The following is a 25,919-nucleotide window of genomic DNA, read 5'->3' as shown; positions in this document are numbered from 1 at the left end:
ATGAGATTAGTTACACTGGGGGCAGCTAGGTGGCGCAGTGGATAGAGCACCACCTAGCTGTGCCAATGAAAATGAGATTAGTTACACTGGGGGCAGCTAGGTGGCGCAGTGGATAGAGTACCACCTAGCTGTGCCAATGAAAATGAGATTAGTTACACTGGGGGCAGTTAGGTGGCATAGTGGATAGAGCACCAGCCCTGAAGTCAGGAGGACCTGAGTTCAAATCCAGCCTCTGACCAAATACTTGACACTTACTAGCTGTGTGACCCTGGGCAAGTCACTTAGCCCCAATTGCCTAAAAAAAAACCAAAAACAACAACAACAAAAAGATACAAAACTTAAAGTACAAAATCTACTTTGCACTTGGCCTGGTAAATAAGAGGATTACATTTTTGAAAAAGCAGAGTTTTTTTTTTCCCATACAGCATTCCTTATGGTTAAAAAAAATGTTCCTGAAAACCTGTATATAGATTAAAGTGCTATAAACTGCTTTTGGACACTTCGAGGGAGTTGATTACTTAATGGAATTTTGTGGAGATTCTTTTATGATGAAAATACTCACCCACTGAATTACACATTATATAAGTTCTGTGTTTCTCATATCAGGTTTCCTTTAAAGAAGGGTTCACTTGTCCTTGCCTGTTCCTATTTCTCACTGCTTGAAAGCATCTGAGAGAAACACCCCACAGTCCTGCAGCAAGGACTGTGACGAATGCACAATTGTTCTCGTTGGGGGTAATCCTATTCAATAGCACAGCATTTGCTTTGAGCTGCTTTTCAAAGAGAATTTCACTTCGTCCCTTTCCGCTCTCTCACTCCATCTCTTTGGTAAGCAATGGGCCCCTTTAAGGGCAACCAGCCGGGGAATGATGTTAGCTGTGGCCATGGGACAGAGTACAGTCACTGATCCACATGGAAATAGAAATTATGACCTCGGCCTCATCCATACATGGTCTCTAGCCAATGGAATTAATCACAGGCCAATTTAAGCAGGCAGGAAAAAGCAAGAAAGAAAAGGATGGATTTATCATTAAATCATACAAAATGTTAGTCATTAAACTGTACTGGACATGGGCACCTGGAGGCATTAAAGCAAGAATAATGAAGTATAAAGATTTAGGCAACTTCAAGCATGTGTATGGCAGGTAGAGATAATTTCTCAATTGGTGGCACTGTTCCAAAGTCAATCAAAAAATCATCATCTCTGGGGCAGGTAGGTGGCGCAGTGGACAGAGCACCGGCCCCGTAGTCAGGAGGACAGGAGTTCAAATCCGGCCTCAGACACTTGACACTTACTAGCTGTGTGACCTGGGCAAGTCAATTAACCCCGATTGCTTTACCGAAAAGCAAAAATAAAACAAAAAAAAATCATCACCGCTCAAAAACTACAAATTTCTTTGATAAGCAACTTTCCTCGAACATAATCATTTCTGTTAGAATACTGACAGAAAAGGAAATTGTTAATAAAGATCTTTAACATATCTTTTGTTGATGTGGTTCAATCAAGGCAAAGTGTCTTATACTTTACTGTAGCTGTGCACCATGTCATGCAAGCTCACGGTACCAAGAATCCCAGCTAGAGCATGAGAAAGAGTGGTTTCACACAAGACGGCAGATGGGGTGCAAAACATCTCCACCATCAGGGCTCCTGTCTTCACTACCTGAAGTCTGCTTTCCTTTCATTGCTCTTCCCTTGTTTCTCCTATCATCACTTCCCCTTAACCTGAACCTTAGGCTGATAGATTGATCTTTAAGAAAACATTTAAGGTATGGTCAATATGGTGGAGTAGCAAGAAAAAATACAGCCAATATGGCTAATATTGTGGAGTAGCAAGAAGAAATACAGCTGAGCTCTTCCCTCAATACCTCCAACTCCTCCAAACAGATCTAGAAAATATACCAGACTTAAGTTCTGATCAGGAACTCCAAGAATAAAATCCCTGTGAGTCATTTTTTAGCCCAGGCTGGTATAGGGAGACCAGAAGTCTAGAGAGGATGGGATGAGATCAAGCCAGAACAGCCCCATGGAGCATTCCAGAGCAGGAGAATCCGTGCACAAAGACAAGCAGTGGTCCCAGACGCTAAAGCGAGGCTCCTAACTTTCTGCATGGTGCAGGAGGAGTGTGAACCTAGCAGCTTTGCTGCTCATTTCCTAATTCCAGGTCACAGGTGCAGGGCATGTGAGGAAGGGGCAGGCATGGCAGGATGACACTCCAGCTAAGAAGCAGTTACAGGTCCTAAGCCGTATACCAAGGAAGGATGGAAGCAAGCCGCAGCTGTGCGGCCAGACCACAGAAGCAGAGCAAGGTCTCGGTTCTACCTCCTAGCCTAGTCTAAAACCTGCAGGGACAGAACCAGGGCAAGAATCCCAGACCAATGGGTAGCCTGCAGAATTCTGTTACTCTGAATTAACAAAGCTGTGTGCTACCTGAGAGTGGGAGTCCAACAGAAGTCTACTACAACTCCAAAGGAGGTAAGTCCACAGGTGTGCTGATCAGACCCAAACCTAGGTTAAGAATTTGCAGAGCTCAGGAAGTAATCAGACCATTCTGAGAATACTGAAACTTTCAGGTCCCTAGCCTAAGCCGTCCCGAAGATCCTGGAATAATACAAGACTTCATACCCCGAGAAAGCAGTGGCAGGACCAGTCCAGACATTCTCTTCAAAAGTCCATGGAATCTGGCCTTAGCATAAAGTCTCAAGTCAGGGAGTAGGCTGGAAAAATAAGGAAACAAAAAAAATAATCCCACAATAAAAAGCTATTATGGTGACAGGAACATTTAAGACATAATCCAGAAGAAGAGAATGACTCCAAAACATCTACAAGCAAGAGCCTCAAAGAAAAATAGAGCTTGGGCATAAGTTCAACTCGAATTTCTGGAGGAGATAAAGCAAGAGTTTAAAAAAAGAACTAAAATATTTTTATAAATGAAATGAGAGCGCTAGAGGAAAAAATTGGAAAAGAAATGTGAGTCATGGAAGAAAGAATTGGAAATAGGAATTAACAGGCTGGCACAAGAGGTACAAACCCTTGCCCAAGCATCAAACTCCCTGAAAATTAGAATGTTCCAAATAGAAGCCAATGGAAACTCCATGAGGAAAAAAAGAAATTGTCCCAAAAGTCTTAGTGCAGCTTTAAGTGATTGCCTGCTCCTGTCCCAGCACTAGCTTAAAACTATGCTAAGACTGTGGGACATCTCAGATTAAAACAACATCAAAAGACTGGGGGAAAAAAGTGTAAGGTACCTCTTAGTCAAATACCTGCCCTGGAAAACAAATCAAGGAAAAATAACTTAAGAAAGCACTGGCCTACCCGAAAGCTATGAGTAGAAAAAGATCTTAGATATATTATTTCAAGAAATCATAAAAGAAAAGTGCCCACATTTCTTAAAACCAGAGGGCAAAGTGGAGATAGAAAAAAATCCACTGGTCAAGTCCTAAAAGAAACTTGAAAAAGAACACTCCCAGATACATGACAGCCAAAATCCAGAGCTTCCAGGTCAAAGAAATAATACTGCAATCAGCCAGAATGAAGGGACGCAAGTACCAGGGACCCATAGTCAGATCAGGCATAACTGAGCAACCACCACTATAAAGAAACAGAGAGCTTGGCATACGATACTCCAGGCGGCAAAGGATATAGGATTAAAACCAAGAATAAGCTACCCAGCAAAACTGAGTAATTGTACAGGAGGAAAAAAAAGTGTACTTTTAATGAAATAGAAGCATTCCTAATGAAAAGATCAGAGGTGTGTAGAAAGTTAAAAATACAAACACAGGAGTCAAGAGAAACAAAAAAAGGGTCAATATGAATGATCACAAAGGACTAAATAAGGGTAAATTATCTACAAATTAATTTGGGGAGAAAACACACATGTCCCCTCAGAGCCCTTCAAAATCAACGTTCATAGAGAGAGTCTAATTAGATACAGAACCCGGGAGTGGTTCCATTACATCAATGATCTTAAAAGGAGAATGGAAAAGGAAGGGAAAGGGAGGGGAGGAAGGTGGAAAAAGGATTGGGAAAATTATTGGACCTAATTGTGGTATGCAGGTAGAAGTTAATACCAACAAGGACAGAGAGAAAGGGGAAAAGAGTCACAACTGAAACTCACTGTCATTTCAACTGGTCAAAGGAGGGAAGAATACATAAACACATACATGTTACTCAAGGGGAGACAGGAAGAAAGGGGAAAGGAAGGAATAAGAGAGAGGGCAGATTAAGGGAGGGATTAGTCCTAAGCAAAACAAACCCTAAGGATAAACAAAAATGTTTACAGCAGCTCCTTTTGTGGTGACAAAGAACTGGAAATTGACAGAGTGCCCATCAGCTGGGGAATGGATGAACACATTATGGTACATGCATGCGATAGAATACTACTGGGCTAAGAGAAATGATGACAGCAGAATCACGAGAACAATTTGCACAATGACAACAATATTGTAAGAACAAATAACTTTGAAAGACTTAGGAACTCCGATCAAAACAATGACTATGATTCCATAGGACTCATGATGAAACACGCTCCCCACCTCCTGATAGAGAAGGAAAGGCCTCATAATATAGACTGAGGCTTTTTTGGGAACACAGCTAATGTGGGTATTTCTTTTGCTTTACTATATATGTTTGCAACAAGGGTTATGTTTTTCTCTCTCAAGGTGGGGTGTGGAGGAGATGGGAAAGAGACACGATGAATTTTTGCTGACTGAAAAAATAAAAAAAGGTAATTTAAAGGAACTTTGAATGAGGAGCTCCAATGTGCCAAGCACTTTATCTAATAGTGTACACCTAGTATTTCTGATATAGGTGAATACAAATAAAGATGTTATCACCTTATCCTCAAGAGTCTGGAAATTCTATGTATTCTCTTTTTCTTTAGCAAGGGTAAGATCAAGGGAAAGAAACCAGAAGGGAGTTAGAGTAAAGTGTGAGAATCACTGAACAAGAGTATTGTTGTTAAAAGAAAAAAAAAATTCAAATATGTCATTTAACTCTATTTTTTAAAAAAAAGCATTACGGTACAACTTCAAAGGGGTTCTTTGGTAGCTATGAGAAGCAGAACTTTGTACTTATTGTACCAACAACAGAATGGGAACTGAGAATTTTTTTTAAAGGGCTAATGTATAATCAGAGTTAAGATCTTTTTCTGTTAAATGTTCCTTATTGCTAGTTGTGATTTTTTATGTTATTTAGAGTAAACCAAAGTGAAATCTAAAATGACCCTTTAAGCCACTCTCCTGCCCAAAGCTCATCATCTAAATTGCACCCCCCCCTTTTTAAAAAATAATTCTATAGATGGCTCATAAAGTAGCTGAAATAAACTGTGTTAAAGCTTGGCAACTCCCCTCCCCTTTCTAACAAAAAAAAAAAAAAGGTACATAAACTAAGAATGGAAAGTTACAGCTTGAAAGGAATATTTCTGCCAAAACTTCTACCATCTGAATATAACAATTCTACACGTAATAGTTCACTGCCCTACCCCCTCAATCCCTATTACCTTCATAATATCATTGGCATAAAAATATGTGTATTAAATTATTTCAGAAACACATGTTCTCTTCATGCTTAGTTTTGCTCTTAAGAAAGCTTTATGGGTGCTGTGAATATATAAAAACATATCAACATGTATACTTCTCATTGTGTATATATTTAATACCTTATGCATTTTCTTAATTATTTTTAAAGTGCTGGGAGAGGCGGCCCCCACTTGTAATCACTGCTGGGGGTGTGGGTGGAAGGAAGGTGGCGGAGGGATTCCTTGAACTCGGGAGTTCTGAGCTGAAGCAGGGCTTCAGCTGTTCAGGTGTCTGTACTAAGTCCAGCACCAATATGGTAGGTCCCTGAGAGGTGGGGACCTCTAAGCTGCCTAAAGAGGGGCAAAGTGGCCCAGTGCAGATAAGAACCAATGGGATCGGGTGTGAGTGGCTGCTGTACCTATAGCCTGGGCAAGCTAGGGAGACATAATCTCTTCCCCAAAGCCACACCCCCTAGCTATCATTGTCATATATTCAAATTTTCCTTTAAATTTTCACTTAATCTCCTTACCAGAGAAGTTTATATATTATGAAAACAAAGAATTTAAGAAAACAGTAGCTTGAAATTCTTCTGTAGCTTTAACAGCGACTGGTATTTCCCATCCCATGTTGTTGGTATATGACTATTCTTTCAAATACAATCAAGAATTTTAGGTTCTCTTGAGGTTTATAAACTGAAGATAAATATTTTCCACACACTAAAAGCACTTTATGTTAAAATAATACCAGTAACAATAATCTTGACCTAACTAATGAACTAACTACTAACTATTCTTAACTGTTCACCTGTTAAAGGACCACTGACCCTTACATATTACATGAATGCCATTTAAATAATTGCTGTTGAGGAGAAGAATGCCCTAAAAAGCAAAACTGGCCAAACAGAAAAGGAAGTCCATAAGATTACTGAAGAAAATACTTCCTTAAAAATTAGAATAGAGCAATTGGAAGCTAGTGACTTTATGAGAAATCAAGACACTGTAAAACAAATCCAAAAGAATGAAAAATTAGAAAACAATGTGAAATATCTCATTGGAAAAACAACTGACCTGGAGAGAGAATTTAAAAATTATTGGACTATCTGAAAGCCATGATAAAAAAAAAAAGCCTAGACATCATCTTTCAAGAAATTATCAAGGAAAACTGCCCTGATATTTTAGAACCAGAGGGCAAAATAGGAATTGAAAGAATCCACTGATCTTCTCCTGAAAGAGATCCCCAAAGGAAAACTCCTAGGAATATTGTAGCCAAATTCCAGAGTTCCCAGATCAAGTTAAAAATATTACAAGCAGCCAGAAAGAAACAATTCAAGTATTGTGGAAACACAATCAGGATAACACAAGATTAAGCAGCTTCTACATTAAGGGACCGCAGGGCATGGAATATAATATTCCAGAGGGCAAAGGAGATAGGATTGCAACCAAGAATCATCTACCAAGCAAAACTGAGTATATTCCTTCAGGGGAAAAAATGGTCATTCAGTGAAATAGAGGACTTTCAAGCACTCTTGATGAAAAGACCAGAGCTGAATAGAAAATTTGACTTTCAAATACAAGGTTCAAGTGGAACATGAAGAAGTAAACAGGAAAGAGAAATGATAAGAAGACTTATTAAGGTTGAACTGTTTACATTCCTGCATGGAAAGATGATATTTGTAACTCATGAGACCTTTGTCAGTATTAGGGTAGTTGGAGGGAAAAAATTATATGTATGTATATATATATATGGATAGATAGATAGATAGATAGATAGATAGATAGATAGATAGATAGATGGTAGATAGATAGAGGGCACAGGGTGAGCTGAAGATGAAGGGGTCATACCTGGAGAATAAAATTAAGGGGTGAGAGAGGATTATACTAGGAGGAGAAAGGGAGAGCTAGAATGGGGTAAATTATCCCACAAAAAAACAGAAAAGGGGTATTCAAAATGCATGCCATCTTGGGGTGGGGAAAAGGGCAAGATGGGGTAAAAATCTGGAACTCAAAATCTTGTAGAAGTAAATGTTGAAAACTAAAAATAAATAAATTTATGAATAAAAAAAGAAAAAGAAAAAATAAAATAATAAAAAAATAAATGATTGCTGTGATTATTATACGGAAAAATGTGCTATCACAATAAAATAGAGATGAATTGTTATCTTGCCAACAGGGTGTGTTTTGGATTCAAAAAAATGGACACAGAGAAATAAGAATCACCTCTTAAGCAGGTGGTCGCTGCCCCTGGCCATCACTCTGCTCTAGGTTTTACTCTCCTTCCCACCCTAATGTCTTCTTCCCGGTTCTCCCTTCTTCTAATCATTATTACTTCATTCTAAGTATAAGATAAAAATAAAATAAAATTGATAAATGATCTTAGTAATTTATTAGCTAAGAGATGTGCACCTACCAAAGATGAAAACCTAAATGTTTCTAAAATTCACCATTACATGTAAGAAAGAATAAATGGGGATGAGAAGCATTAAAGGTCCAAGATTCCCAAAACTCTGAGCTGGTCAGTGTTGAACTCTGTGTAATATGTATCTGCATCTGGAGCGCTTAACTTTCAAGGACACCTTGGAAAGTGTTCAAATGGCGGCCACAATTGCGGCTGAATACAGCTGGAAATGAATGCTCTGTAAAATGGGTATAAGAAAACACTACTTAAAGGAGTCAGATTTTCATCACTCTTTTCACTCACAAGCACAGGAAACCAAGCCGTAAGTAATGACAATTCTCAGAGATCTCCTACAGAGATCTGGTGAAGTTATAAAACATCCGGAGAACTGGCTAGAAGAAACCATTTACAGCAACAAAAACATTCCATATCTCACATAGCACGTCACTGTTAGTTCTTGGGATTTAGTCATCTTAAGGCACTCTGAAATAGTTGGACACAGTAAGGTAATGAAAACAGATCTGTATTAAAGAAATGCATGATAGCATTTCTCACAGTTCCTATCATTAACTATCTTTCAAACCCACTCAGGCTACCTTAAGGTCTTCTGACCAAAGTGGGATTCTCACAATAGATTTTTTGCATTGTAGGATTAAAAGGTAATTTTACTTGCGGCCTTCTATGCCACTAAAAGTCGTACTGGGATGATTAATTACAAATACTAACTGCCAAAGTCAATGGCCTTTTCTTAATTAATTGGATTTCATTCAAATTCTATACACTATGCTTTCCCCACTTCAAGTTCTTGGAATTTCTTCACCCAAATTGGGGCTGGGGGCTGGACTTGCAATTTCATTGGTATAGGGAACTCCCAGATGAGGCACCTCCCTCTACCAATACAGATGAATGTCTTCTCTGCAATTTATAATTAGAGATGACTTGCCCAAGGGCACACAGTTACAAGGTGAGACCTGAAATCAGATCTTTCAAAACCAGCTCTCCCACATTATCTCCACCACCTCATTGACCAATTCTGTTCCTTTTGAATAAGACAAGCCCTTCTGCACCATATTTTAGTCATGGGTCTCGACTCACTAGTCTCAGCTATAGCTTTGTGGCTATATTTGCCTTTTTGCATTTTCTACTTCTTCAGGTTTATTTCTTACTTTTTGCTTCTGTGTATAGCTATGTAAGGCCAGTGGTTTTATTGCTGGTCTTATTCCTGGATAGTTTCACCTTTGAGTCACAGGCTGGTCATTTCTTTTGCTATTCTTCCTACGTTGTACACCCTGAAGCCCTCTAGGGTATGTGGCTTCTGACAGGCCCATCTGGGCAGTTTTCTTTCTTCTCCTCCATTTTCAGTTTAAAGCCTTCTTGGTCATCTCTACCGAACTCCAGGCAATTATATTTTCTATGACTTATTAGCTATATTCCACCCCTGCCTAAAAGTCTGTCATCTTTGTCTTCAGTTTCTTACTCAGAAAACTTACAGTTCTAGTGATCTAGGTTCCTTCTGACGGTATCCTTTGTGCCCACATCAATCTATGGGAGTAGGAGGTTTTCCATCACATCCCAAACACGTGAACTGGGGAAGATAACAGACTTCAGTAAGTCAGGCTGATGGTTTCTCCAAGACCCCTCAGCACAAGTCCTAGGACCACTTTCATCTCTTCTATTGCTGATCTTTACAAGGTGCCCTCTCTTTTGTTTGTACCTGTGAATCCTTATCACTGTTCTCTGGACCATAAGAAATTATTTTTTCCTCAGCAATTTCAGTCCTCTATCTGTGGAAAGAGTCTCATGCTTGTCAGTCTAAATAGTCAGCGGTGCCTCTTTCCTTCATTCTATATCTATTTCTTCTATCTTCCACCCGCCTCCCACAGGATAGGATTCTATCCTGCTGACGTCTCTCCTCCTCCCCCCACTTACACTAACTGCCACTGATGGGACAGGCAGGTCAGTCTAGACGAAGCAGCAATGCACCCTGAAGAAGAGACGGTAACGGGTAACGATTGGGCTGGTCACACCACCGTGACCACTGGTAGAGTCAGCCCAGGGTCCTGAGCACAAGAGCCCAAGAAGCAGCATCAGCGCTACTTCCAGCCCCGCCTCAGCAGCCATTATCAGGGAAAGGAGCCCGTGAGGAGATGCGACCTGGTAACTCCTTGTGAAGCTGCTGTCAGCCTCGCCTCCTCTTCACCCACAGTCCCGAGAACCTGGCAAAGTGAGTCCTCCCCGCCAAAGCCCTCCTCGCATCAAATGGCTCAACATTAGGAAGCGACAAGGGAAAGGACAATAGAAATGATGCTTTGCTGTTGTGACCTAAGGACCCTACCACCCTTCCCGGCACTGGGAGTAAAAACTCCCTCCGAGTGCGTGGCCTTCCCCATTAGCAGGCGAGTTTCTAGAGCAGGGAAGTCCCCCTTCTCTGTCTGCATCCCCAGGGCTCCGTACAGTGCTTTGCACTTCAGTAAAGGTGTTTTCATTCATTCAAAGCCTCTCCTTCCTTAAAGCACATCTTGATTTCCCCCCCAGATAACATGAAGAGCGCGGATGCAAATGAGGTTTCCGTGGCTATTACATCACATGGCTATTACCGAAACGCCAAGATTGCTGCCTTTCTGCATCCCCAGTAATAAACTTCTTGTTCTTCACCCCCGCTAGACCCGAGGTCTGGACCGCCGCGATGGCCAGGGGCTACGTGGCCCACTGGTCCCTCTTCTTGATCAGCTGCCTTTGATGGGCAATCAGTTCTCTCCTGCCAATTCCACAGGGAAACCGGGCCGTCCTCTGAGCAGGGTTAGAAATAAGCATTGCAAAAATAAAGTGTGAATAGAAATGAAGATACTAGAGATTGTTCCGAAAAGCAATGGGCCACGGAGCTTGAGAATGGCTAACCAAATAGCGATGCAGGAAGGTAATGGAATATTACTGCAGCTTAAGAAAAAACGAGCATGAAGAATTCACAGAAGCACAGTTAGGTTTATATGCTGTGGATGAAGAGTGGGTGGAATTAGGAAAGCAAGGTACCCAGTAACAACCAACACTAAAAATGGAAAGACTAATACTGGATGCTATGTAACTGTGGAGCAGCCAGGTGGCGCCATAGTGGATAGAGCGCCAGGCCTGGAATCAGAAAGACTATCTCCTTGAGTTCAAATCTAGTCTCAGACATTTCTTAGCCATGTGACCCTGGGCAAGTCACTTAACCCTGTTTGCCTCAGTTTCCTCATCTATAAAAGGAGCTGGATAAAGAAATGGCAAACCACTCCAGTATCTTTGCCAAGAAAACCCGAAAACCCGAAAACACAAAGAGTCAGACACGAATGAAATGACTGAATAACAACAAATGTAATTACGACCAATCTTAGCTCCAAAGAAGATGTGATAAAATGGACTTTCCCCCAATTCTTTGGCAGACATGGGGGATAAGGGGAATAAAGGACTGCATATATTGCCAGATGTGGCTAGGTTTTTTTTTTTTAATTTTTATTGATTTTTTTGTTTTTGCATTAACTTCACCTCCCAAAATGTCCCTTTACCATCCTTACCAAGAGGAGCCATCCCTTTTAGCAAGGAAAAAAGAAAAAAAAAGTAGTTCAGCAAAACTAACCAGAATATCAACTAAGTCCAGCAGTATAGACAGCTTCCCATTTCTCTATCCCTCCATCTCAGCAAAGAAGGGAGAAAAGGGGGCAGCGAGGTGGTGCAGTGGATAGAGCACCGGCCCTGGAGTCAGGAGGATCTGAGTTTAAATTTGGCCTCAGACTCACTAGTTGAGTGACCTTGGGCAAGTCACTTAACCCCAATTGCCTCACTTAAAAAAAAAAAAAAGAAAAGAAAAGAAAGAAAAGAAAAAAAAAGAAGGGAGAAAAGGGGTTGGTTAGTTTTGCTGAATTGCTTCTCCTCTCCTTTTTTTTGGTTACAATAAATGGTGCACAGAATAGGAGAAGGGGAGAGATATATTTTGAAATGAAAGGTATGGAAAACACATACACATACATATATATTATAAACATTAAAAAAAAACCCAACAGGATAATTGGAAAATATTTGGTGAAAACTTGTCAAAGCAATGAGAATAAAAATGAAACTCTCAATTTTCCTCTGCTGCTCCTTGACAGCAGGGATTGTCTTTTGCTTGTCTTTGTATCTCCCGTGCTTAGTACAGTGCCTGCCACATAGTAGGAGTTTATTAAATATTTACTGATCACCTGAGTACATCTAATTCGAAGGAAAAAACCAGAAGGTTTTAGATGTTCTTGGCATGTGGGAGGTAAGTGGGTTAGCATCACAGGATCAGAGATTTAAAGCTAAAGGGGCCTCCACTGCTATCTGGTTCAAACCCTCTCATTTTAGTTAATATGACTTGAATGCACCCATGGAAGACTATACTGTACTTCTGGGTATCCCTCCACTGGTTTCATACTCTGGTAGACACCATCAGAATTCATGGATAACAACAGAAGAGCTTTCAATATTACTTTATTAAGATGAAAAAATCTGTTATTTTTCTACAAATGCTGATAGAGAAGCATTAAAATGAAAGCATAATAATCGTCACCAAAACAAAGGACGTGTTTCTCACCAGCGTGTGGAAAATTTAGCAGTGAATGCTGTATGATTCTCTAAATACTAATTTTCCTTACATGACTACCTTCCACCTATCTAAAAGCACTCTCATAACCAGTTCTGAAAAAACGAGAAAAAAAAAAGGTTCTGTAAAATGTTTTAAGTGCCAACTAAAATCCCACCTTCAGAGCTTCTTAAACTTTTCCCACCAGGGACCCTTAAACACTTCTTAAACTGTAGGTCATGACCCATGGGGTCACAGTTTAAGAAGCACTGTCCAATGCCTCTTAATTCTAGTTAATTATGTCTGTTAATTATGTCCTACGTTCTGTTAATTATGTCCTACGTACCCTGTATATAGCTTGCTTGTATATACATGTTTGCATGTATGCTCCTTTTAGGCAACAAGTGAATTTTACCTTTTTTTGTACCCCCAGTGCTTAGCACAGTGCCTGCCCCACAACAGTTGCTTAATACATGTTTATTGATTGATTGTTTGATTATTAAATTCTTCCCAAGAGAAAAAAAAAGGTTGACATAAAACTATACTGGGGAACTGTGTTAGTATGAAGATTTGAACCTCCAAGGTTGTATAATTTTTCAAGTGTAGGTACTCCTTCTACTGACATAAAAATGGTTGTTATTAAATAAGATGGAGAATTATTCTGAATGATAAAACAGAGAATTAAGCATAATCAGGAAACAGGAGATCGGAAAACTTGGTCCCTGAGTTTAGCAGTCCTTCTAGATGACAAAAAAAAAAAAAAAAAAAAGGAAAAAAAATCTCCGATAATTTTCAAAAGCTGCTGCTAGACAGAGAAGACAGATTAAATCAGCTTACCACTTGAACCATTTTGAGATATCTGGCATATCTTGGATCCTTGGCTACAGTTAAGATATGTTCTGCTGCCGCTTCACATTTCTGTGGTCCAGTGTCTTGTATACTGTTCTGCTGTAGAGAGCATTGTGTACAAATCTTTATATAATTCAGAAAAGGGGACCATAATTCTACTTACAAAGGATGCTACTTTTTTGTAATCCTAAAGCAATTAACAAACTCTAATCTCCAAAAGAAAACAATCATATTTCTAGATTGGGATTAAGAATAAACTCAGGCATGTCACAAAATATTTATGCACCTCCAGATAACATTTCAAAAGAGGCTAATTTCAACTTTGATGTACTGTTTTTGGAAAGAGTAACTTATTTGTGGAAGGAAAAGACTCCTTTCAAAATCTGAACATTCTCAGAACTGTTAACAGGTCTTCTATATACAGATAATAGAAAGACACTATTTTAATGACATTTTATCATCAGTCCTTTAATTATCAAACTAATCTAAATTGTTTTAGGGGCAGTCAGTGACATCCTTATGTATCTAAAGTTGCCTCATCTGGATCTCACACTAAATATTTTAATTTAATTGTTTAAAGTTATTTCCACTTCTTAGAAAATGGTACTGAGACCATCACTATATAATAAATAGAAGCCTATCTCATAGATGAAATTCTCAATTTTGGGAGTTTCACATATATAATTATTACTTTTAACTCTGAGAAAAAGAAAAATTTTTTAAAAAATATTTGGACTGTGATTTCAGCAGTGGGGTATAACTCCCAATGTGGAAATTCCCTACACCATTACAGACTAGCAAATGTCATTTATAATCTTAGAGCACTGAAAAGCTAAGTGACTTGCTTAAAGTTATAGGGTCAGTCTGTGTCAGTGAAGGACAATGACCCCAGGTCTTCATAACCCCAAGGCTGGTCCTCTCAAATCCATTATGTCATGCTCAGTAAGAGTCATACAATTTTCTCAACATCTACTGTTTTTCACAATGATGTATGACCCTTAAAATTAAAAATGTATATACTACATAAACTACTTTCATTTCCCAGTAAACTGAACCCTTCTGTTCATGTGAATACTTCAGATAAAGTTAATGATTGGGAATTTAAGCCAGTACTGATGGTTACTTTCTGTTCAATTCTCTAGAGCAGAATTTGTTTGTAATTTAATAAAGCAAATTTAAGTGAATCGAAAGGGACCATGCAGTGAGTCATTCACTCATAAAGGTCTAGTACAGGGAGATCTATTCAGGTGCCGCTTGTCTGCCTTCCGCTCTCTGAGATTGCGATACCTGTTTTATATAGTATATACATACTATAATCATTACAATTTAAACTAGATCTATGTCTGACCAAAATTCCAAGTTAGGCTAAGAATAAATGTCCCCCAAACCCCAGAAGTCTCTCAACTTGAAATGTTTAACAGTCCCAAATGTACCACTAAAAAATTCAGACATATTTTATATTTTGTCCACATGTAGGTGAACATGTTGAGCTGAAACTACTAAATTAATTTGTAAAAAATTCAAACAAGCTTCCAAGAATATATTTTTATTTATGGACAATAAATTTGCACAACAAAATGGAGCAAATTTCAGTGAATACACTTGCTTAATAAATTTTAATTCATAACTCTTAACTCATGCTGTAACCAAGATTTCAATATAACATTTTGCATTTTTGCTATTTAAACAACTGTCTTGGGTCATTTACCATATCTCTCAACTGGCCCTAATTTTATTTCAGAACTCATCTCAATCTGCATGAATTAACTGTTGCTTCTGGAACAAATGGTAACATCTGACCCATGAAATACAGGTTGCAGAAAATCAGTGTGACATTTTAATTTAATGCTTCATAACTCCAAATCATGAGTTAGTCCTGTATTTAGGCCACAGGTTGAGAGGTACGGATCAAGAACACAATGTACACGATTACCCATCACTGCAAAGCTTCCCAAACAAATTTGGGGCTGTCTTATTTTAGAGAAATACAGACTTATTAACTGAGTTAATGATGGAGTCAATGGAAAATGAAAATGTGTTTATCAGCATAGCAGTATCAAGATAGTTGACATATGTACATCTATTTCAAGTTTACGTTGAATAGATTATTAAAAATTAATCCAACAAACATGCGACATTATTACAGTCTTACAATACATGCAGTGAACGGGTACACTTTACAGACGTTCCAACTGAACTGATGCACATTTTTTATGTCAAATGATAATACGTTGTATATCCACTTTCTCATAGGTACACCATCATTTTAGCATCACCCTGAGTTTGCAAAACATGTTAGAAATCTGGCTAAGAGTAGTGCTGATTAGTGTTTTTCCTAAGCAAAAAACAAAACAACAATAAAAACCCAGTCAATTTTTAATATGCTAGGACTCCATTAACTTTTCAAATATATTTTGTTGATAACATTCCATAGCAGCACTTAAAAGGCCTAAGTCACATTTCATCCCTGTATTGTTTTTAAGTTTGTAGACAGGAACATTATAACAGGTCCAGGGTACCCTGCCTAATGATAAATGTTTCCATGAAATCACAACTTGAGTCAAAAAAGGAAGCAGTCAATTGCTATTGAAACAATGCTATGAACGGGAAGGACACTCTTTGGGGGCAGGATGGGAAAGGGAGATCTTGGCCAGAGCGTGTCCAGAGCCTGGGGGATGGGGAAGAAGGGCTAAGCACAGGAGACAGCCAAGGAAAGGGGCCCTGAACACTCTGCTCCTATGAGAGGAAAGTTTGGGACAACCTTGACATAGTGCATGTAGGACGGGGGCCAAAGCAGGGGAGAAAACAAATGGGCAGAGGAGATTTAGGTGCGAGGGAGCACTAGGCCAGAGTCTGCCAGAACAACTAGGCTGGCCCAAGATGATGGGGCTCAGCAAAGACCTGATGCTGACAAAGGAGAGCTACGGTGAGAGAATTAGCTAAAATTAAAGTGGGGTTTCCCACTGTTAAAATGGAAATTTGGTTAAACTGCACTGTTCATGTTGGTTAGGGCAACGTTAATGGGATATGCCTGTACAACTAAGGATAAATTACTACGGAGTATATGAAATAGACAAATGTAAAGATTTCAGAAATCTCATTTAGGGGACAAGAAAATTTAGTTTGACTGAAAGAAGAAACAATCTTCTAAAGAAATTAAAACTCCTGTCCAACAACTATAATTTTAAAGTTTTACCTCGAACATACTTTTGGAGGCCTTTACGATAGATGCAACTATACACTGTAGACCAAATGAATATTAAACTACCCAATTGTAGGGAATTATTTGTCTAACCTGCATCCAAAATCCACATGAATATACAGCACAGTACTTTGTTCACAATAAGAGCAAGTAAATGTTGAATTAAATATATTTAAATAAAAATCCTAAAAAATGACTACAGACAGAAATACACAATTCCATATTGGTGAATGGATGTTATTACTTTGTGATAGCCTTTTAAAGGATTATAACAATGGTCTTGCTTATTATTAGTCTTTGAACTAAATACCTTACTGAAGTAAATATCTTTACTGTCCTTATCTCAAATTGTCCTTACTGGTAAAAAAAAAAAAAAACTTAAAAAAGAACTTTTAATATACTTAGCAACTGAACAACAACTTAAATTCAATCCAACAAAAATAAAATAAAAAAAACAAAAACAAAAAACACCACATTAACTGTGGGAGGTGAAGGGTAGAATCATGTTCAAGATTTTTTTTCTAACTCCAAATCCTTCATGTTTTCCTTTTTAATAGTTTTTTGGAAAAGATGAAAAAAATTCAACTTTAAAACTACTCTGAATTTCTGAAATGACCACCCTCCAAAAGCAAGCCAGTTGAACAAAGACAAACAGGAAAGAGAGGCTGACAATATTTTTACACTTCATATTTTATGCCATTTGAAATTTAGAATTCGACTCTTAAAACTTTTCCATTTTTCTTTATTTCTTCTTTCCACCCTAGTTGCTCTTCCACCAGGTTCAATCATGAGGACATATTCTTTGGGAAGTAAATATTAGTCCTCAGTACTTAAATACTTACCTCAGATTGAGGAGACAGAGATGGCTGTTGACCTGACGGGGCTTCAGGACCATTTGTAACACCATTAACATTTGCAGTCGATATTTCAAATTTAACATCATCTAGACCCGGAATAGATGATAGCTGAATATAAAAAATAAGTTCCATCATGAGGATAATGCTAAAAGCATATTAGGTTCTAGCTATTATTTTTACAACTGCCTCATCAAGTCAGTACTTAGATCCAGGGTTTTTTGTTATGTACTCTTTGAGTAGTGTGATAAAGCTTATGGTTCCCTATTCAGAACAATGGTTTTAAATGCACAAAATGAATACATGGGTTTGCAGAGGAAATCAATTATATTGAAATGCAGTTATAAAATTAAAAAACAAAACAAAACCAAGTTCTAACTTGGTTATGAACTCCTATCTAGACTATAGAAATCTACGGGTGTATAAAATTTCTAAGAAATTCTACATATTTTTTTATGTGCAAAAATATACTAAAAATATACATGGCAGTTAGGTTTATCATCATGTCTTACTTTGTTTGTAATTTGATTTTCTTTCCATTAATAGTAAACATCTTCCAAGCTGTACATACACTCATGGTGCATTTCAAACTTACACAATGGTCACTACTAGAAGATATGGATTCAGAGACATTTTCAGGCCACACGTTAATCAAGATGGTGATGAACTCTGAGGAAAAGACCAGTTGCTCAAGAAAGGGCCAAGTGCAAGACCAGTCGGCTTGAGAGCCTTTAGCAGCTGGCTGCTGAGTACCCAAGATTTCACCAAGAGGCAGTGAGTGGTCACTAACCTTTCTCACTGATTCATGGAAGTCAAGCTGTATGTCACTGTGGCGGAGGAGGGCTCTATTTTCAGGGAAGAGGAGTCACTAGAAGGTGATATTGATATAAAAAAGTATAGATATAGATATAGATAGATAGATAGAGATAAATATTTTTTTTTTTTGGTGAGACAATAGGGGTTAAGTGACTTGCCCAGGGTCCACGCTAAGAAGGGTCAAGTGTTTGAGGTCAGATTTGAACTCAGGTCCTCCTGACTCCAGGGCCAGTGCTCTATCCACTGTGCCACCTAATCACCCTTCAATAATATATTTTAAAAGAAAAAAAGTAAAACTGAAGTCAGAGGCCAAATGGGTTAAATAGTCTGAATTTCCGTACTATGTAAATGTATCCATTCTAATTAGTAGAGGATACAGGTAATTCTGACTGAGAACACAATCAACTAAAAAAGGACTGAGCACTATCAAAAAAAGAAAAAAATCACCTTTATGAGAAACGTAATGAAATCAGACCATGAGTCTACCTATACAGAAAGGGAAACAGAGAACAGACAAATGACTGTATAATGATCTGCAAAGCCAGTTTCACAGTAAACTCTCCGTTAATTGAAGTGTTTGGGGGATTTTTTGGCCTGATCTAGCTGACATAACCCTCCAGTTTAATTTTGTATGTATACGTCACTGGGCATTGTTGATATTGTAAAAAAAAAAAAAATTATGGAAAATCAGATCATTCTGGTGCTTGAAAAATTTAAGAAAAGATCTAAAACAATAATCTTTATTTTGTGGAGGCCTAGAGAGAAAGAGATTACCAAAGATGAAGTTGCTTTCAATACAGCAAATATTTGGTTGATTTTAGATTATTTGCTCTTTATTAGCAATTTCCAAATACCATTTTGTAGAATGTTAATAAAGTCTGCTCTAGAGAATGTGGACTACTTCCTACCCTCTGCACATGCCTGAAGTACACTCTTTCCTGTCTAAATTCCTATGAATACTTTAAAAAGCTCTAGGAGGGTACAAGCCAATCCTTCTTGAGCTTTCAATTCCCCCCCTACAAACAATAGGCACTCTAGAAACCAATAACCAAAAAGTCCTTAGTTTGTAGAACTGAATTGAGTGACCTTAACTGACCAAAGTGGAGATCAAACCCAGGATTTTGCCCTCAATCAAGGGCCAGGCATTTATTTAGCCCCTGAGATGCTACAATGTGCAAGGCACCAGGGACACAAAGACAAAATGAAAGTCTCTACCCTCAGGAAGCTTACACTCTAGTGGTGGAAATAATGTGTACATATAATACCAAGTAACTGAAGAGTGGGAATTACCAGGAAGAGTAAGGGAGGAACTGGAGCTGAGCTTCTGAAAGGCACTAGGGGTATTTAGAGGTGAAGCTTACTAGGGAATGCATTCCAGCCGCGGGAAGAAGCAAGGAGAAAGAATGTCGTACACAAGGAAAAGTAAGTTGACCTTATGGCTGAACTGTAGAGGAAAGGGGAATAATATGTAATAAGCACGGACAGACTGAAATGGTTTTTGAATGCTAAGCATTCAATCGAGAGGTAATAGGGAGCCCCTAGACTCCTTTTATTAAAGGGATTTGTTCTGTGAAGTTTGGATTCAGTCAAAGCACCGCACTTGAGGACCTGGGGGCTACATGTGGCCTTGAGGCCACAGGTTCCCCACCCCTGCCCTAGAGCTTTTCTGAAGTGCAGAGTAACACTGCCAGACCTGAGTTCAGGAATATCACTTTGGCAGCTACATGGAAGATGGCCTGGAAAGGGAAGGGAATTGATGGAAGGAGCCTAACACTTGAGTATTGGTAGAGCATTAAAACAAAGTGCAATTACATTAATCAAACAACTGAATCTCAAGAACTAATATACACTGAGAATTTGTCAGTGATGAAGGCAGAGGGACTGAGCCCTGAGTAGCCTTAATGTGTGTACTGAACTGAGGGCAGAGCAAGGAAATGTTCAAGGACACACCCTTTTACTCCCCAAACTATTAAACCATTCCAGGAAAGCCTGCTCTTACTGCTTCTTGAATCTGAATAGGGAGAGAAAGCCCATAGACTCCAGTGAATCCATGTCAAAGGGCACTTTCTCTGGCAGTGAAGATGGTAACCTACACACACACTTTTTGTTTTCTGCAACGATAAATAGGGGATGATAGTAGAGGGAAGGTCCACTGACTTTACACACACATACCCCCCAAAATTTTGAAAAGATATTGGCCAGACCAATGATATGGATGTTATGTTTATACAGAATTTTTATTACTTTCTGTATTGATGATTATTTTAAAAAATTTATATTTTTCATCCAGTAGGTTAATTTGACAAGGGTATCATCTATCATTAAGATTTTCAATATTTTAAAGAAATTAATATTTTAAAAATAGCTACTGGAGGAGATAATGTGTTGCATTTTAATTAATTAATTGGTTTTTTTTGCGAGGCAATTGGGGTTAAGTGACTTGCCCCGGGTCACACAGCTAGTAAGTGTCAAGTATCTGGTCTGAGATTGCATTTGAACTCAGGTCCTCCTGACTCCAGGGCTGGTGCTCTATCCACTGCGCCACCTAGCTGCCCCTGCATTTTATTATAATGAAAATAATGAACAGTTTAGAACAAATTTCATTTCTCCTCCAATTTTAGCTTTTGAAAACCAACAATATTGTAAAATGTTAGCTTTCTTACTACATATAAACAAAAAACTGACCTGATTCATCTTGAACTATACTGGCACTTAAAAGTTTTAGGATACTGAGAAAACTATATCTATGTCAAAGATAAATTGGGTAAAAAGACAAACCTTTGCATCCAAAATATTGAGAGTTGTTTCAATTTGTTGGATCCGAAGAGAAAGAGCTGACAGTTTCTAGAAAAGAAAAAGAATTGAGACATGAAAATGAAATTCACTGGCAACAATGGAAGACTGAAGGGATGCTGGACCAATTTAGGAATGAGAAAAAAAAAAGAGCATTCCATCCTACAAAGAGTGAGATGCAGAGGTAGGAAAACTAAAAAAAAACAACAACAACAAACATATATATGTGTATATATAAGAAATATAATGTCTTTAGCTTTATTAGAATTTCCAAGGGATTCACAGTAGGATACACACATAAAAACAAGGGTAACATAAACCAGCCAGCTAGAATTTACTTGGAATAAGATACGACTTTACTATATTAACACGTGAGCATATATCACTGGCCCCACGTTGACTTTCAAGATTCGAAAGTCAAAGGGTAAGATGAGCATGTTAGGAGATAGGTAATTCTTGTTGGGAAGGATTAAAGAGGAAGGAAAAAAAATCACAACAAATGAAAATGCAAAAGGAAGCAATCTACCATCAAAATCAAAGATAAACCAGAACTACAAATTTACCATGCTCTAATTATTCTGCACAATTAAATTACATATACATACATAAACAAACAACAGTATCATCATCATAAAATCTGATCCATAAAAACATTTATTTAAAAAAAGCCCTAACCCTAAACATTACCATATTCAGTCAAACAGTCCAAGACCAGTTGGCCAGGTTGCTTGTTGGCGAGTTTTTTGCATTCTGACTGTTTCCTGGCACATTATCAGATTCTGACTGGCTTATAAGGCTAACTTTAACACCCTGAGAAATGGTCATTCTGCCAACTTTTTTTAGAGAAATTAAAAAAAAATGAATATACAACCACAGTGTAGTTAGCTTTCTTACAGAAGACAGTTATTTTTAAGATGAGATTCTTGAAGTCTAAAGGACATTACTTGGAAAAAAATCAAAGATTTCAGAATGTGATTTAGATCAACTAAGGCCAAAAAAGAAATTCAAAGTCAACAAGAGAACCAAGTTTAACCTTAACCTGCTAGGATTTGTTCACTTAAGTTAGTCTGATTGTAACAAATTTAGGGCATTTTCAACAAATTCAAGGTAATAAAAACAACCTATTGAGATTTATCAGGTCACTGATTCAATGGTCAAGCTCACATAAAAATGTAAGTGGTTTTGCAAATAAATAAGTGTTCATCCCTTTTAACAAAAAAAAAATTGTCAAAATCTTTATCAAATTTTGATCAATGAAAGTGTACTGTATTACGAAACTCAATATTTAAAGGAACTCTATGATGAATCATTATACAAAATACATCTATGAAATTCCTAATATGTTATTTCTCTAAATATAGATGTTCATTCGGTGGGCTTGACTGGGGTAAATTTACTTGCAGTCAGAATGCAAAAAAACAGGATTTGAGAAAAAACAAACAAAACTAAATACAGTCTGATACCCATCACTTGACTCTAATACAACTTTGTCTTTTAACATATACTTCTTTTGACATTTTATAGGTTCCTTAAATATATAAACAAATCAACCAAGAAGCAGGCCTTTATTAAGGGTCCACTATATAAAAGGCACAAGATACAAAGGCAAAAATGAAACTGTTTGCAAGGAACTCGATTCTATTGTAACGCACTAGCTCAACCTAAAACTACACCAACATATCACTTCTGAAAGTTCACTTTTTTAATAAGTCAGATTCTGACACCAAGATCAGAGAGAAAGTTTCTAGCGTGCTGTCAGACAGGTATCCCTATTATAATGCAATATCTAAATTAAATTCACCTGCCCCAAATGGCCCGTAAATTTGGAATTAATAACTGCTGTTAACCTTTTTCCTAATCCTAATAAACCTCTAGGGAAACTAACTTTTAAAACTTTGGCAATTAGGACACTTAAAGCCTTTTAGGCTTAACTCAATCCATGAGGATTAATCCATTCAATTCAACAAACATTTATTATCAATTATCCTTTATTAACAGTCCCTAAACTATAAAGTCACTCAATGCCGGCCAGCCAGGTTTTTTTTGGTTAAGTATTTCCCAATTGCATGGAAAAATAAAATTTAACAATCATTTTTTAAAATGTTGACTTCCAAATTCTCTTCTTCCCTCCCACCCTTTCCCCCTCCTGGAGAAGGCAAGCACTTTGATTTTGATTATACACGAGATCATGCCAAATGTATTTCCATAGTAGCCATGTTGCAAAGAAAACACAAACAAAATAAAACAATAAAAATAAAGTGTTTAAAAGTCTGCTTCAATCTGCATTCGGAGTTCATTCATCCTCTCTCTGGAGGTTTTCATCATGGGTCCTTGGGAATTGTCTTGAATTATTGTCTTGACCAGCGTAGCTAGGTCTTTCACAGTCAATCATCCTTATAATAATGCTGCTACTGTGTACAATGTTCTCCTGGTTCTGCTCACTTCACTCTGCATCACTTCATATAAGTCTTCCAAGGTTTTTCTGAAATTGGCTTGCTCATCCTTTCTTATGGCCATGACAATCACATAGCACAACTTGTTCAGCCATTCCCCCACTGTTGGGCATCCCTTCGATTTCTAATTCTTTGTCCCCCAAAAAGAACTGTTATATTTTTGTACATATAGATCCTTTTCTATTATCTCTTCGGGATACAGACCTAGTAGTAGTATTTTCTGGGTCAAAGATTAGGCACGGTTTTATAGCCCTTTGGGCATAGCTCCAAATTGCTCTCCAGAATGGCTAGACCAGTTCACAACTTCACTAACAGTGCATTAGTGCCCCAATTTTTCCACATTCCCTCCAGCATTTGTCATTTTCCTTTTCTGTCATATTAGCCAATCTGATGGATATAGGGTGGTACATAAGAATTGTTTTAATTTGCATTTCTCTAATCAGTAGTAATTTAGAGCATTCTTTATGCAACTATCGATAGCATTGATTTCTTCTTCTGAAAACTGCCTGTTCATATCTTTTGACCATTTATTAACTGAGGAATCAGAAAGACAATTCTTAACAGATAGAGGGTTATGGAATGAAAAAGATAATTTGTGCTTGGCTTTGCTGGTGAAGGGAATAATTGAAGTGGAATGCAGAAAACAGACAAGTGGCTCTCCTCATGTTTTCAGTGACGGACTTTGATGGGGCAGAGTCTCTGAACAGTCTACTTCACTCACTAATGTGCTACTAAAAATAAAAACAACTTCTGTTGATATTGAAGGCCCAGGGCTTCCCCTGTTACTTTATCTGAGCCTTACAACAGCTGTGAGGTCAGTGTTGCTATTGTTCTCATTTTTCCTGTGAGGAAAGTAGACTCAAAGCTGTCAAGGGTTGTGTTTAACATTGTAGCTTGCAAATATCTGGGGTGAGATTTGAACCTAGGACTTTCCGACTCAAAATTCAGCCCTATATCCGTTATACTACACTGCCTCTCAAACACAAACTTTTGGTAAAGCATTAACAAACTTACATGAATGAATCACTCAAGCCACCAGGAAAAAAAAAGAAAAAAAGAATTATCTATTCACATGAGAGAACAGACCAATGACTACTAGTGATTTGTGAACAGTCTTCAGAACTAATTTCCTGGACACATATATGGACAGCAATCCGAACATCCTATGGTTGTCTTTTGCTCACTACTTAGCTAATTTGGTGATAGAATAAAGGTTCTGAGGAACATGAAAACAAAAGTGTTTAAACAAACCCTTGTAGCTTAAATTTTATGCCTTTTTTTTTGCTAAATTACATGTACACGCAAACACACACACATATAATAAACTGTACTGTAACAAATTGCTAAGTTTCCATTTTTACAGAAAAACAACCTTAAGTGCTTCAAATATTTATGCATGTGCATGTGTAACGGGATACTGGAAGAAGAGAATATTCAGGGAACACGATTTAAACAATGTGCTGACAACAGGGAGTGACAAAGAATTTAGAAAATGATCCAGTTAGTGTTAGTCCACAAAGCCTGGGAAAGAATGCCGACTATGTTAACCAGGGCTTTTCACAGATGACATTGGACCTGAGCAAAATCACATAAAAACCTCCTCCCTCCAAAATGATGGGCATCTCGAGGCTCTAAGTGGCAGGACTCCTCTTGTAGGACAGGAAATACAACACAAGGACAAGCAGTCGATTTAAACAAAACAGCGCCAATTCTTACCAAATGGCCAATGATAATCTTTGGTGATCTGGGTACCACCAACTTCTCTACGTAGAATAATCTGGGGCAATTAACAGCGTGAATGGTGTTTTTATGGTCTAGATCCATATAACAGTGACAATAAGATGCAAATATTGGCTTTCCAGCTGCAAGCGGGGCAGTCCCACTAGGCTTAGGTTCTGCGTGAATCCCCAGCACGTAATCCCATAATGCTTATGCAATTGTTTGCAGCCACCATGAACTACTCCTAAAGAATCTGGAACTCAACATCTTTTAAAATGATGGTTAAAATTTATTTTTCATGTAATTGGGAAATATTTATCAAAAGAAAAAAACTGGCTGGCTACCACTGAGTGACTTTATAGTTTAGGGACGGTTGTTAATAAATGATAATGGATAATAAATGTTTGTTGAATTGAATGGATTAATCCTCATGGAATGAATTAAGCCTAAAAGCCATGAGATGCTAGAATGGACATGGTGCATATTGGTGAAGTTAGGACAGAAGACAAGATGATAAGCGCTAACCTTTCTGTAGCACTTACTTTGTGCCGCACGCTGTGCTGAGGGCTTTATAATTATTATCTCACTGGATCCTCACAACAACCTTGAAAGGTAGGTGCTGTTATTATCTCCATTTTACAGAGAAGGAAACTGAGGCAAACGGAGATGAAGTGGCTTGCCCAGAGTCACACACTAGAAAGTTATCTGAGGCTAGATTTGAATTCAGGTCTTCCTGACTCCAGGTC

General features: G+C 38.0%; 1 protein-coding gene across 3 annotated transcripts in view; it reads right to left on the bottom strand.

Annotated features, from left to right (window-relative positions):
* The window catches only part of WASHC3 (WASH complex subunit 3), a 50,363-nt gene that overhangs the window by 18,376 nt on the left and 6,068 nt on the right, over window positions 1-25,919 (bottom strand). For 2 of the 3 annotated variants that reach the window (XM_027855824.1, XM_027855826.1), the window contains exons 3-5: window positions 20,987-21,052; window positions 17,381-17,503; window positions 13,325-13,435 (exon numbers count right to left, since the gene is read on the bottom strand). In XM_027855824.1, the coding sequence (XP_027711625.1) occupies window positions 13,325-13,435; window positions 17,381-17,503; window positions 20,987-21,052 (300 nt within the window). The remainder of the gene's footprint in view (window positions 1-13,324; window positions 13,436-17,380; window positions 17,504-20,986; window positions 21,053-25,919) is intronic. The other variant, XM_027855825.1, reaches the window with a different exon arrangement.

The sequence above is a fragment of the Vombatus ursinus genome, unplaced genomic scaffold (genome assembly GCF_900497805.2).
Source record: "Vombatus ursinus unplaced genomic scaffold, bare-nosed wombat genome assembly UNPS02011334.1, whole genome shotgun sequence".
In the NCBI taxonomy this organism is placed as follows: Eukaryota; Metazoa; Chordata; class Mammalia; order Diprotodontia; family Vombatidae; genus Vombatus; species Vombatus ursinus.
This window is presented reverse-complemented; position numbering and strand designations above follow the sequence as displayed.